Source organism: Cyprinus carpio, chromosome B3 (genome assembly GCF_018340385.1).
Source record: "Cyprinus carpio isolate SPL01 chromosome B3, ASM1834038v1, whole genome shotgun sequence".
Lineage (NCBI taxonomy): Eukaryota > Metazoa > Chordata > Actinopteri > Cypriniformes > Cyprinidae > Cyprinus > Cyprinus carpio.
The window spans coordinates 18,602,504-18,615,703 of NC_056599.1; the positions used below are offsets into that span (position 1 = coordinate 18,602,504).

Genomic DNA, 13,200 nt, shown 5'->3' on the forward strand with positions numbered 1-13,200 from the left:
GCTAAAAGATACAGTAAATTGGCAATATCAGTAGTTTGTCAATAAACACAAATCAGAATAAACAGTTAGTCTGTTGACCGTTTACAGCTGTGATGCATATTAATTTCAAAAGGCATTTTAACAGCAACTTTGAATGCAGGTCGTCCAATCAGAATCTGAAGTATCATTTCACTTAATGTGAATTTCTGTATTAGTACATGTTTTTCCTCTCTCAGTGCTAAAGCTTAAATTCGAAGCGGGCATGGAGGAGCAGGAGGAGGATTTACACAGCCTGATTTAGCCTCTGTAAAATGCTCAAGCATACATTGTGCTCCGCCGCTCTGATGTGCTCAACTGCACTGTGTTCACTGCTGGCACTCCTCCCGCAAAGAGATTGAAAATTGTGGAAATCTACCCCTAGAAGTTGACCCAGTTTTCTCTCAACTGTCTGAGACAAACCTTGACATCTGTTGATGGTGCAGTAACCCTGTTCTGTCCAAAACCTCAGCGCTTTAGATGTTCAGGTGAGGTATAAAGATGAGAAACATCCCCAGGAGTGTTCTGAAAGGAAATGCGCCTCACTTTGAGATTGTTTTGCAGCATCTTCTTCCTCTCCTTCTTTTGACTCGCGTCTTCTCCCAACAGTTTATGTTTAGCATGCGGAGGGCTTTGCGTAGCATTTTAATTTTTGAACATTGTTAAAGGGTACCTCTTTTAACAAGCTTTAGCATGACAAAACGAGAGACTCGATGACAGATTGACATTGTTAACCCGCAGAAACACCCTCCACTCTCCACCCAGCTCCGTATATATGTTCCATTGCCTCTGGACCTAATGTGTTTTTAATTAGCGGGAGCAATGCATTTGTGAGGCTGTGTTCAAATGATTTTTTCATTAGGCCTACATGAAGTATTTGGTTGGAATTACAGAAAGACATCACGTTTATTTTTTAAATAGCCTTATAGGTAAATGCTTTGGGGTTTCATGCATGTAAATTTTGCAGGAGTCATATGTCTTTGATTTGCTGGCAGAAAAAAGGAAGTGAGGGAATTCAGAAGTTTCTCAGTATGGAAATGTACTGACAGTTAGTTTGGTAATAAAGCCACAGTGAAGGTCTATAATGTGTATCGTTAAGTCTAGGAATAAATCCTAGGCTTTACCAAGAGCGGTGGTCAAAATATAAATCTAATGCTAGAAGAGGAATTTATTCCAGCAGGAATAAGTATGAAAATAGTTTTTTTCCCCCCTCTGTGCTTATGTTTTGATCTCTTACACTGAAGTAGGAATGCATGTGCCTTATTCGTTATCAGCTGATATTACAGTTTTTTTTGTGTGTCCATTTTTGACATATTAACCTGAAATTATATATTGGCCTATATTTGTTATTTAAATGTAGGCTACATGTTAATGTCCCCTGTTTTTACATTTAGATGATCTTTGCGGTGACTGAAAGTTAAATTTAACAAACACTGTTAAACTCTAATACTCAGAAGGAAATCCAGTACTCAGATCTCAATTTTTTTATGTAGTAAAAATAATAATATTTTCAAATTATTGTAATTTAAGACAGCCGTTTTCTGTGTTAATATATTGTAACGTAATTTATTCCTGTGATGGCAAAGCTTTATTTTAAGAAGAATTAATAAGAAATAATAAGAATTATCTGCATCAGTAGGCCTTCAGTGTCATATGATCTTTCAAAAAATCATTTTAATATGCTCATTTAGTGCTCAAGAAATATTTGTTAAAAACACCTTAACATTTTTTTTCTGTGATGAATAGAAAGATCAAAAGAACAGCATTTATTTGAAATACAAGTCTTTTATAACATTATTTTGCCTTGACTGACACTTTTGATCAATTTAATGCATCATTGCTGAATAAAAGTATTAATTTCTTTGGAAAAAAATTTTGTCAACCCAAATCTTTTGAACTGTATAAGAAAATGGTTACTGGCTTAGTGGCTTATTAGTGTTGTTCAGAATTGTAGGATCGGTGCAATCCTAATAGTAAATCTAATTGTCTAAATTATTAGGATTAATATGGCTGTCATAGCTAAAGTTCTTGTTATTTAGTTATGTGTTGAGGCTGATTTTACTCTGTCTAGATCTAGTATCAAGATGAAATGGTAAAGTGGAATGTCCAGATCTCTCCACACCGTGTTGATGTTTTTATGTGAGCATGAAGTATGGATTTCTTTGTATGTTGAGAGGGAAATTGCGACTTATATATTGAGTATGACACTATGATACAATAAGGCATGATATGACAGTTGTTCAGTAGCTGGTCAGTGATTTCTCTTTGATTTGTGTGATGCATGGCTCTATTAGAGGTAAAGTGTAACGTGAATCTCTTTTACCTGTGCTCTGGAGCGCAGAGCTGCCTTTGAGGGTTTAATCCGTAGGAGTCTGGAGTCAGCTGTGATCACATGTAAAATGGGATGACAAAGAGCTCATAATTATTCTGAATGTGGGGAGGTGCACAAATCTCGGGCACAGCAATGTAACCTGCATCTAGGTAATGGCTCCTTTCAAATGTGCATCGTGCTTTTGTCCCAGTGGAGTTGCTTTGGATGCAAGGATTTTTAAGAGGTAATGGGCTGCAAGGGGAGCCAGTTAAATCCTAACGTGCCTGTGCTTTTTATTTTTTACTCTAGCGAGGGCTTGCTTTCATTTTTTTTTTCCACAGGAGATGTCACAGTAATTAATGTGTTAGCTCAGTTGGATGTTGGCATGTGTATGTTATTGGGGGGAAGAGCAGCAGATCGATTCGTTTTGAATCGCAGTAATGATTCAGAGATTCCAAATGCCCCTTGCCTGTTTTGCAGCCTTTGTTTTGTGAAGAATCAAATGGAATGGGGGAATGCTGGGCATGTGGAGAGAGCTGCTGAAGGCTTGGGATCGTCTCTGAAGGCTTCTGAGTATCTCTTATACGGTGAATATTGACATGGCTGCTGCTTGTATCATTAGAAGACCGTGGATGGGTTGAGAGCGAAGGATAATCACTGGAGACTGCAGAGAGCCTGGGTCTCTCTCTCTCATGCTCTCTCTCTCTTTTCTCCCCCCTCCTCTCTCATATTCTCAATTTTTCTCCTTCTATCTGCCTCTGTCTGTTTCTTTCTGTCCCTCTGCTTAGGCTGGTCACAAAGAGATGTTTCTGTCTCGGTTTGTGAAAGGTTCAAGCAGTGCCTAGCTGTTCCTAAGTGCCACACAATAAACAAGCCTTGTATAAACAGAGAGAAAATACCATATTACAAAATGCTTCCTGCTTCTTTTGTAGTCACTCGAAAATTACACGCGTGCAGTAATGAATAACTGTAGAAGCATTTCAATTTGTGTCATACCTGTTCTTCGAGGAAGGAATCCGCATCGCAAGGTTGACTGCTTTTTTTTTGCGTTGCTCTTGTTTTCATCATCTGTGTGTCATGCTCATATTAGCCATCCTGGATCCTGTTACATGCCTGAGTTGGTATGATGTATGTTAGCTGGGTAAATTCAGTCTGAGGGAAGCAGCGAAGGCTGACATCAATATTAAAATGGTGTAGGGGACGTAGAAGTTCGTATTCTTAATGACATTATCAGTACCACAGCAAAAAGTACTACTTTTGAACACTTAATTGAAAAAGCAAAAATAATAATAATATAGATAATAACAAATGAAACTGAAACGGTGTCATATGGAACTTTAAGTATTTCTCAATTAAGTAAATATTCATAAATGGTCAGTAATAAAACATTAAAGTACTTTAATTAAAATTATATTAGCTGCTATAAGAAATCTGTTTTGCTTTTTCCCAATTTCAAGTGCACCTACTTTTAGGGGTGTAACGGTTCACTCGTTTTCTTGATGCATCGATTACAAACTAGGGTTGGGCGATGTCTACCAAATTGGCATCGGACGATGTCTACAGTGAAACATTGTGATGGATGATGACATTAGGGGTTAGGGGTGTGCCCAAAACGTGAAACAAATAACGCATTCTACAAAGTCACTAAAAGGTTAGCCTCTTGCTAGCAGTAACCTGTTGTATTATAGTACAAGAAAGTTCACTTACCACTAGGGTTGGGAACCAAGAACTGGTTCTTATTCAGAACCGGTTCTGTTTTTTGAAGAGAAACAGAACGGTGAGCAATTTCTAAGTTTCGGTTCCGAAAACGGTTCTGGTATGACACGTGACCAAGCGCTGTGAGCAGCCTTGCTGGTGTTCTGACGATTCGCATTTCCTGTAAAGGATGTCACAAACCAAATAACAGAAATGCCGCCCTGCCTCTTTGATTACCGAGAACATTGTTTCTAATAACGTGCCGTGTCTTTAACTGCCGAATACATGTTTCCCACGACTGTACGTGCACTTGCGCCTTTGATAACCGTGCACGTCTTTTTGTCTGACTGTACATGTACCGGCAGCGCACAGCACCTGCCGCAACTAAATTACATTATATTTGTCCCATATTATTTGTAAAATAGGGGCTTTATGGAGTGTGTGTATACGTGGTTATAAGTATAGCAGTTTATATTTAATTCATTTAGGGAAATGAACAAGTGTCTTAGCCCTCAAGGGACTATTTGTCCAACCATCTTATTCCTGCTTGAAAAGCAAAATGTTATTGATAGTGTAAAAAACATCAACTTTGAAGCACATGCTGATTGATGGACTAGCTTTACTCAACGTTATGTACTACCTTCCAGCAACACTACATTTCATTGAAGGTAAAAAAGTAAAAAAACAAAAAACAAAAAACAATAATAATAGTTAATTTAAATGGAATTGGAACCGGAAAATTTTTATGGTGTAATATATATGTTGAATTTTGACATTGCCAACCTTTAAATTAAGTTAACAGTAAGTAATAAACTTGAGCATTGAGTAGTTGAGTATTGTGCATTTTTCCTTAACACTATTTTTTTAATAGTTGTTTAATGATTTTAATGGAACCGGAACAGAAACCGGAAAATTTCTAACGATTCCCAACCCTACTTACCACATGCACAGAGTAAGGAGAAATGTCTAATAGGACGATGGCGAATGATTTGCAGGGCCTGAGCACCAATGACAAACATCTAATCTTGTCAAATGTGTGGTAAGTACTGCCGCTCCATAGTTAAAGTCCTTGTGATTTACAAATCTCGAAAGTGAAAGTAAAATAAGCGGCTCCCTGATGCCCGCAATTTATATACAGTTGCTTACACTTACCCAACGATATAATTGCGAGGAAAAGTATTGAAATTATTATTTTTTTTTATCCTCCTCTATTGCTATCGTGGGCACTTCAAAATACAGGGAATAATTATTTATTACAAATTATTCAGAATTTTGAATGCATTGTAAGAATACTTTTCCCATCAACTGGTCACAATGCACAACACGCTGTATGCTGCGTGAAACGCGCGTGCGCACTGATGTAAACAAGCACGGATGAGAAGCGAATGGCGGAGCGCATGAGACGCGTTGGATGAAAGCACATTCACTCTCTGACAGCAGATGGCACTGAACAGCAGAAATGCAGCCGTTACCCCGGAAACCCCTTAAATAAAGCAGCTGCACTACTTTCTGTTTCTGAAACGTGTTTAAATGATTTAAACAGCCATTTAGATTTGTGTATTCGCTATGGTGTTCCTCACAGCACCAAATACATAAATATTTAGACTTAATAGGCTACTTATTTTCAAACTTTTTTACATTTTAATACTGTATAGCATGATAAAAGCTTTAGCAATTAATCGCAACATGAAAATTTGATAGTGGCATATCCCTAGCCATAACTGTTTTTTTTTGGATGATTGTTGAGGTGTTATTTTTTTTGACATCATGTTGTGCGTATGTGTCATTAACAGACGTGGAAGTAATCTGAATTCAGAGTTCACGTGCATCTGCGTGGCTTTCACGTGTCTTCACTGGATGCGAGCAGCGTGACGCGACAAAATACTGGGTCATCCGTGTCATACCTGTCCCTGGCTCAAATTTTTTTCATTTGCTAATATTTTTTCTGAAGAAAGATAAACATGTATAGTGATGAAAGTCAAAATATTAAATGTCATGGATGAATGTTTACGGAGTAATCCTTTATTTTGTAGAGAGGGGTCAAAATGGGCAATTTTCACCTGAGATTCAGATCCAAATTACAGGGGGTTAAAAATGACTTCAGAAAGATGGCAGCATCGTTACTTTTTTACACAGAGTTTGGTAGTTCTGTTAGTAAAATCTGTTGACTTTTGCAATCTTTGTTGCATTATGTTCCAAAATGGTGACCATTTAAAAATGGGGAAAGAGCACTTTTCAAGATTTTAATAGACCTACCAAACTCTGTGTAAAAGTAACAATAATTCTGCCATCTTTCTGAAGTCATTTTTAACCCCCTGTAATTTGGCTCTGAATCTCAGATGAAAATCAGGATTCAAGTGTTCCGTCGGATTTCCGTCAGTTCATAAAGTCAGTCAGTTGCTTAATTTCTGAATGAATCAGTGATAAAATCAGTGACTTGCCCCAGTGATTTGGTTTCATTTTTTAGCATATCTTTTCAGTTATATAAATCATCTTTGTATTTCTATAGTCTTTGTTTCCAGTAGAATGCTAGCTTGGAGAACAGGCATTAACCCAATTATATTTTAAGAGCACTTAAGCAGTGAAACACTTATTCTTGTTGCAGTTTTCGCATGACGGGATGATGTCCTCAACGGTGTGTGGTATGTTTTTGTTCTTTGTCGGCATTAACTAATTGCAAGATAATTTGGTTTTCTGAGAATTGGATTGTCTGCGTTTTGCCTCCACCCAGTTAGAAAGATAATTAAAAAAATGTTTAAGGTTAATTATATGATGAAGCTCATGATTAGTTGTGTGCTGTCTTTAATAGAAGGCAGGTCCTTTTCAAAAAGGATTTTATCTTCAATAAGGCAGGTAGGGCGTTGTGTTATCTTTATGACTTGTTACATTTTTGTATGCAATTATAATATGACGTAGTGATGATGTGTTTAACAGTGATACATTTTTGTCTTTTCATCTCAATAGTCAGATGCCAATCCTTATTTATATTTATTTTTTTTTAAATCAGGATCTCTGACATAAACGGTTATTTGTAATCTCTCACAGTCACTTTCAGCATAATTATCAATCAACCAACAGTATGACAATCTATACGACAGCTGTGGTATCATTTATAAAAAATAAATCAACAAGCACAAAACATTTCTTTTTGAAAAGTTTTTAATAGGCCTGAAAAGAACATGTAGGCATACATAAAATATCCATATTAGCATACATAGTCCTATGAGGAAATAATTAATTTATTCATTTTAACACCTTGGTGTAATGAAACTTAATGTGAGAGCTTTCTATATTTATTCATGTATTTATTTATTTATTCATTTATTCATCTCTTCATGATTGACAATCGTGTATTCCTCATTCTTATTTAATCGTTCTTTCCTTTTATTGAAATATTTAGCAGTTTTTAAATAGTGTTTGAGTTATGTATAATTACATTCCCTGCCTTTTTCGTTTTGTTGATGTTAGTTATATTAGTTTCTCTGTTACTTGTTTCCCCTACAGTTTTAAAGTGATGTTGAAGTCTTAAAGCGAACTGGTGTCTATTGCATAACTGAAATGTGACCCTGGACCACAAAACCAGTCATTAAGGGTCATCCACAGATCAGGAATCTGAGGGTGCAAAAAAAAAAAAATATTCAGGAAATCCATCTTTAAAAAAAAAGTCCAAATGAAGCTCTTAGTAATGCATATTACTAATGAAATATTAAGTTTTGCTATATTTACGGTAGGAAATTTACAAAATATCTTCATGGAACATGATCTTTACTTAATTTCCTAATGATTTTTGGCATAAAAGAAAAATCGGTAATTTTGACCCATACAGTGTATTGTTGACTATTGCTACAAATATACCTGTGCTACTTATGACTGCTTTTGGGCTCCAGGGTCACATATGTGATCTGGTGAAGTTGACAGACAGTCGAGTCATAGAAAGTGATTATTCACTGATTGCAATCAGCTGAGCATCCCTCATTTGTCATTATTACTTTGAAATGCATGAATATAATGCGTCGTTTCACTGAGATGACCTGTATTGTCTTCCTAATCACGTGTCTAACAGGAATCTCCTCTGTCCCATTTCTCATCAACAGACACGCGTCATGGAGGGAGCCCATCAACCCGTACTACGTGAACACTGGCTACGCGCTGGCGCCCGCCACCAGTGCCAACGACAGCGAGCAGCAGAGCATGTCCAGCGACGCAGACACTCTCTCCCTGACCGACAGCAGTGTGTACGTACACATCGACAGACACACAAACACACACCACAAGCTGGCGGAACATTCCATCCGAGAGCTTAGAGCGATTCAATTTCACCACGGCGTCCTGAGTCAATTTGGCAGGATTTTCCTCCTCCAAGAAACTTGCAGCCAGTTCTGCAGAAGCCCAGATATTTCAGGAATCGAACGGAAGATGCACAGACAAAGCTCGATATTACTTGTCATTGGCGTGTCTTAAGCCGAGGCTGGCAGCCGTTAGCGGAGGCTGGTCTCAGAGCAGTGTCTCGTGCACGCAGAATTAGTGCCATTTTCCCCCAGCTCTGCTCTGGGAACAGAAACAAATCTGCTCTCCTCTGAGGAGGACCATCTGCTCATTATCCACACCAATGAAAGCTTCTAAATGTCATTACTTATGCTAATTATAGAGCTTCAAATTGGGAGGTATGAGGCGCTGCAGGCTGTAATTTGAAGGCATTGACTGGTTTCCCTTCAAATTAACTTTCCCTGAAAACAAAGGAAATGGCCTTCACATTGGTAATGTACACAAGCAGGTTACGGAAAACAGGAAATGGAATATAGAAAACAAACAGAGAATAAATAGTGTTTTGGCCTTAGGTGCAGTCAGATTTGTCCACTCATTTCATGGCTTCCAAAATATTTTGGCCTCATGCAATTATTTTAAATGGTTGACACGAGGACGTGGTCGGCTGGATAATGCATTGCGATATTAAAATGATTTTCCGTCCATTTATGTGGAAGTGGTTATAAATTTAAAGCTTTTAAAAACGCGTATTTTTAAAACTGCTAATGCAGCCAGCGCTCAGTCAAGGTGCGGTCACATTAGTGAAATTTCATGGGCAAAAAAGGTCCATTGTCAGTAGTGGGTTGGTGAATGAAGCACAGCTCACAGAAGTCACTGTCAAACCAAGCAGCTTTCCATTAGCCAGTTCTGCGAATCTGTGTAACCAACTTGAACCTGTTGCGAAATATGCATAGGGAAATCTTTTACCCTCATGCAAAATTCTTAATCGTGTACATTCCCATTGAAATGACAGGTTGTTGTCAGTGAACAACAAAGAACGAAGCACAGCTCGCACAGAAGTAATTGTCAAATCAAGCAGCTTTCCATTGGTCAATGCAGCAAATACGCACATCTTTGAACACAAATTAAGATATTTCTGATAAAATGTGAGAGCTTTCTGACCCTACATAGACAGCAGCGTAACTGACATGTTCAAGGCCAAGAAAGGTAGCAAGGACTTCGTTAAAATAGTCCATGTGACATCAGTGGTTCAGCCATAATTTTATGAAGCAATGAGAATACTTTTTGTGTTCAAAGAAAACAAAGATTACAACTTCATTCAGCAATCCCTTTAAACCTGTTGCAAAAACTTCACAGGGAAATATTTTGCCGTCATGTGAAATTCCCATTAGTGTGGATTCATAGAATAAATTCATGGACAAAGGACCATTTTCTAGTGTAGCAGTTGTGGATTTCCATTTTCTATTCAAAAGTGAAATTTCATGGGCAAAAAAAGTCCATTGTCAATAGTGTAGTAATGTACAGTAATGTAACAGCTCACGCAGAAGTCTCTTTCAAACCAATCAGCTTTCCGTTGGTCAGTAAAGTAAATCCGCGTAACCAACTTGAACCCGTTGTAAAATCTACGTGGTGAAATCTTTTTACCCTCACACAAAATTCCTCATCAAAATGGCTGGATTTTGCCCATGAAAAGTTCACGGAACAGTGGTAAATGTGACCGTACCTTAACTGTAATTTAGCAAAAATGTACAATTTCATTGTCAGGAAATGAGTTCCTTTTTTAATGCGGTTTGTGAGGACTTTAGCTAGAGAAGCAGCAACAGGGAGGTGCTGAGTGCAGAGATGGCATGAGTGATCCGTGTTACACAAAAAAACACATTAAAGGCACATCAGGGCAAAAACATGTGTCTGAAGTGGGCTAGATTAAAGGCCATTATCAGCTGTTTGCCAGGCGGAGATGCAGGGGGGTCCGCAGCAGGACCCGGGGGATTAAAGACTCCCTGTGCATGTGTCAGTGAAGGACCCCAAACAAGCTTTGCTCTGAAGCTGTTGCCGCCACTGCCCCAGGGATTCAGTCAGATGTGGGGAGGACGTTTTTTTAAATTTCAGTCCCACAACAAAAACGTAAACGCCTGCTATCACTTTAGCTTTGCAGTCTGAGGTCTGTTCTCACACAAGGACTGTACATATTCATTGTTACGAAGCAGCAGCACCATTTTGTTCCCTGTAGAACTGACATTTCTATACAAGTCGCACATGCTAGTGAGGTAACATTTTGCATTTAGCAAGCTCCGGTAAATTGCCTGATGTTCAGTACATGTTTTTTTTATCAAGTTTATTTACTTACCATGGATACCGTTACATATTCATGAATTCAAGTTTTGCATTTATATAGTTTTGTTCAATTTGGTACACTTTGCAAATTTTACCACAAATGACGATAAAGAGTCTAAGCTGAATGTTTTTGTCCTCTGTGTGCAACGCGGTACTACACAGGCATTAGTAATCAAACACACAGAGCATCGTAACAGACCAAACTAATAGAGCGCAACTCACCTACTCCAGTGGTTCCCAAACTGAGGGATAGTGTACAGTCAGCAGATTATTTTGCAAAAGAAACCTTTGCAGGATGATAAAGACTACACTGCATAACTGTCCCGCTTATCGTGCGCAAAATATTAATTTGACATATTTTAATTATCTCAACAAGACTCGCAGTACCCTCTTGAGCGCTCCGTTATCAGTTGTGGTAGTTGTGGTTATATCATTAACAGACCACTAGATGATGCGATTGATGAATCAGAGTTATATTGAGTTAAATAACTGACACAAAGGACCATTTAAAATTTGAAAAAAGACTTTTCAGGTCTATGCCCAATCCCTTACTTTCTCTAGTTATATAATGTTAAAATATTTTGCATGTAATTTTTTTTTCTTACATCGCCATACAGTATCGATATCGCCTGGACAGTGTAAAATATCGTGATATGAATTTTAGCTCATATCGCCCACCCCTAGATTATGTAGTAGCGAGCTTTTGCAAACTGGCATTGTATGTAGATTAGACAAATGATACTATGGTTAAAGGGATAGTTTGTTCAAAAATGAAATTTTTCATTGTTTACTCACCTCATATCATTCCAGACCTGTATGAGTTTGTGTTTTGTGGAACAGAAATGTTTAGCAGAATGTCTGATCTGCTCTTTTATACAATGAAAGTAAATGCGAACCGCAGACTGTCAAGCCTTCAAATGGCATAAAAGTCTCATCTATAAGGCTTCTGACGTCATGTTCTTCGGATGTATGATAGCTTTAATTGGAAATAAATATTTGCTGCAAATTTAGCTTTACAGGTGTGGTCACCATTTGCCTAACTGTATGGAAAAGAGCATTAGTATTATTTATATGCTGTTATAGTATTTAACATTTTCAATTTTTATATTTTCAGTTTTCCTCTAAATTTTAGTAATTTTATGTACTTTTGTAGTTTTTACATATATATTATATATATATATATATATATATATATATATATATATATATATATATATATATATATATATATATAATTTTTTGTTTTGGTGACACTTTGCGTTAAGAAATTATTTAAAGTGTTTATTCATCTTAATGTTAATTACAGCATCTAGTAATGCATTATTAAAATCTAATGCTGGATCTGTTAATATTATTTAATTGACATGAGCTAGTATGAACTAATTAACAGTTTTAATTTTTTAACTAATGTTAGTAGTGATTAATAAATACTGTATTAATTGTATTGCTCATGCATTAACAAAAATTAATCGATGTTACCATTTTATTCTTAAAAGTTTACTGTAACAACACTCGATATATCGCAAAGGCTGATATATCAGCTAATATTTGGTATTTTCCAAGCATCGGCCAATAAGTTTGGCTGATATGTTTGAGGCGGGACATTTATTTTGACGGTGCGCAGACTTTTATTTTGACGGTGCTGAGAGCGTCAGCGCCTGAGCACACAGTGCTTACATTCTCCCTCTTGTTCGTTGTCGTCGTTAACAGTTCTGTCTAATACAGATAGAAGTCTGTCTAATAATCAGATAGAATGGTTAAACAAAGGAATTCACGTATACAAAAAGTATTATAACCATTGCTTTTATATTATTAGTAATAGAAAGGCAAACATTATAATACTTTCTCGTTTGCCTTCAGCATTAAAGAATTAGCTTACTTTCAAATTAAAATATCCTGATAATTTACTCACCCCCATGTCATCCAAGATGTTTATGTATTTCTTTCTTCAGTCGAAAAGAAATTAAGGTTTTTGATGAAAACATTCAAGCATATAGTAGATGTCATTGACTCCAAATGGTTGAAGGTCAAAATTACAGTTTCAGTGCAGCTTCAGAGGGCTATAATCCATTCCAGCGATGAATAAGGGTCTTATCTAGTGAAACGATTGGTCATTTTAAAAAAAAATGTATATGCTTTATAAACATTTTTCTCTCACTTTTGCCGACTGTCAAAACCGGAAGCCGTTCCGGCGGATGTCGTAGCACATATGGGTCGCACGTGCGCCTCTGGGAAATCTAGGAGAAAAGGAAGCAACGTTTCCTTACTTTAGCAAAGGAAAACCAGTCTCCTCTTGGCTTATATCGAAATCCTTCGACATATTCCTTAATAAATCCTTGTTTTGTGCTTCTAATTCATGAACGGCGTTTTGTTTTATTCTCTCTCTGCTCGTCACTAATCATGCAACGACAACGTGCTACGTCATCCACCGGAGTGGCTTCCAGTTTTGACAGTCGACAGAAGTGAGAGAAAAGTGTTTATAATGCATATAAATATATGTATTTTTTTAAATGACCAATCGTTTCACTAGATAAGACCCTTATTCATCGTCTGGAATGGTTTATAGCCCTTTGAAGCTG

The 13,200-nt window shown here is 37.1% G+C and overlaps 1 protein-coding gene across 8 annotated transcripts in view; it reads left to right on the forward strand.

Moving 5' to 3' along the window:
* Positions 1-13,200, forward strand: part of LOC109047174 (axin-1-like) — a 52,011-nt gene that overhangs the window by 17,981 nt on the left and 20,830 nt on the right. For all 8 annotated transcript variants that reach the window (XM_042720077.1, XM_042720079.1, XM_042720080.1 and 5 more), the window contains one exon: positions 8,116-8,256. In XM_042720077.1, the coding sequence (XP_042576011.1) occupies positions 8,116-8,256 (141 nt within the window). The remainder of the gene's footprint in view (positions 1-8,115; positions 8,257-13,200) is intronic.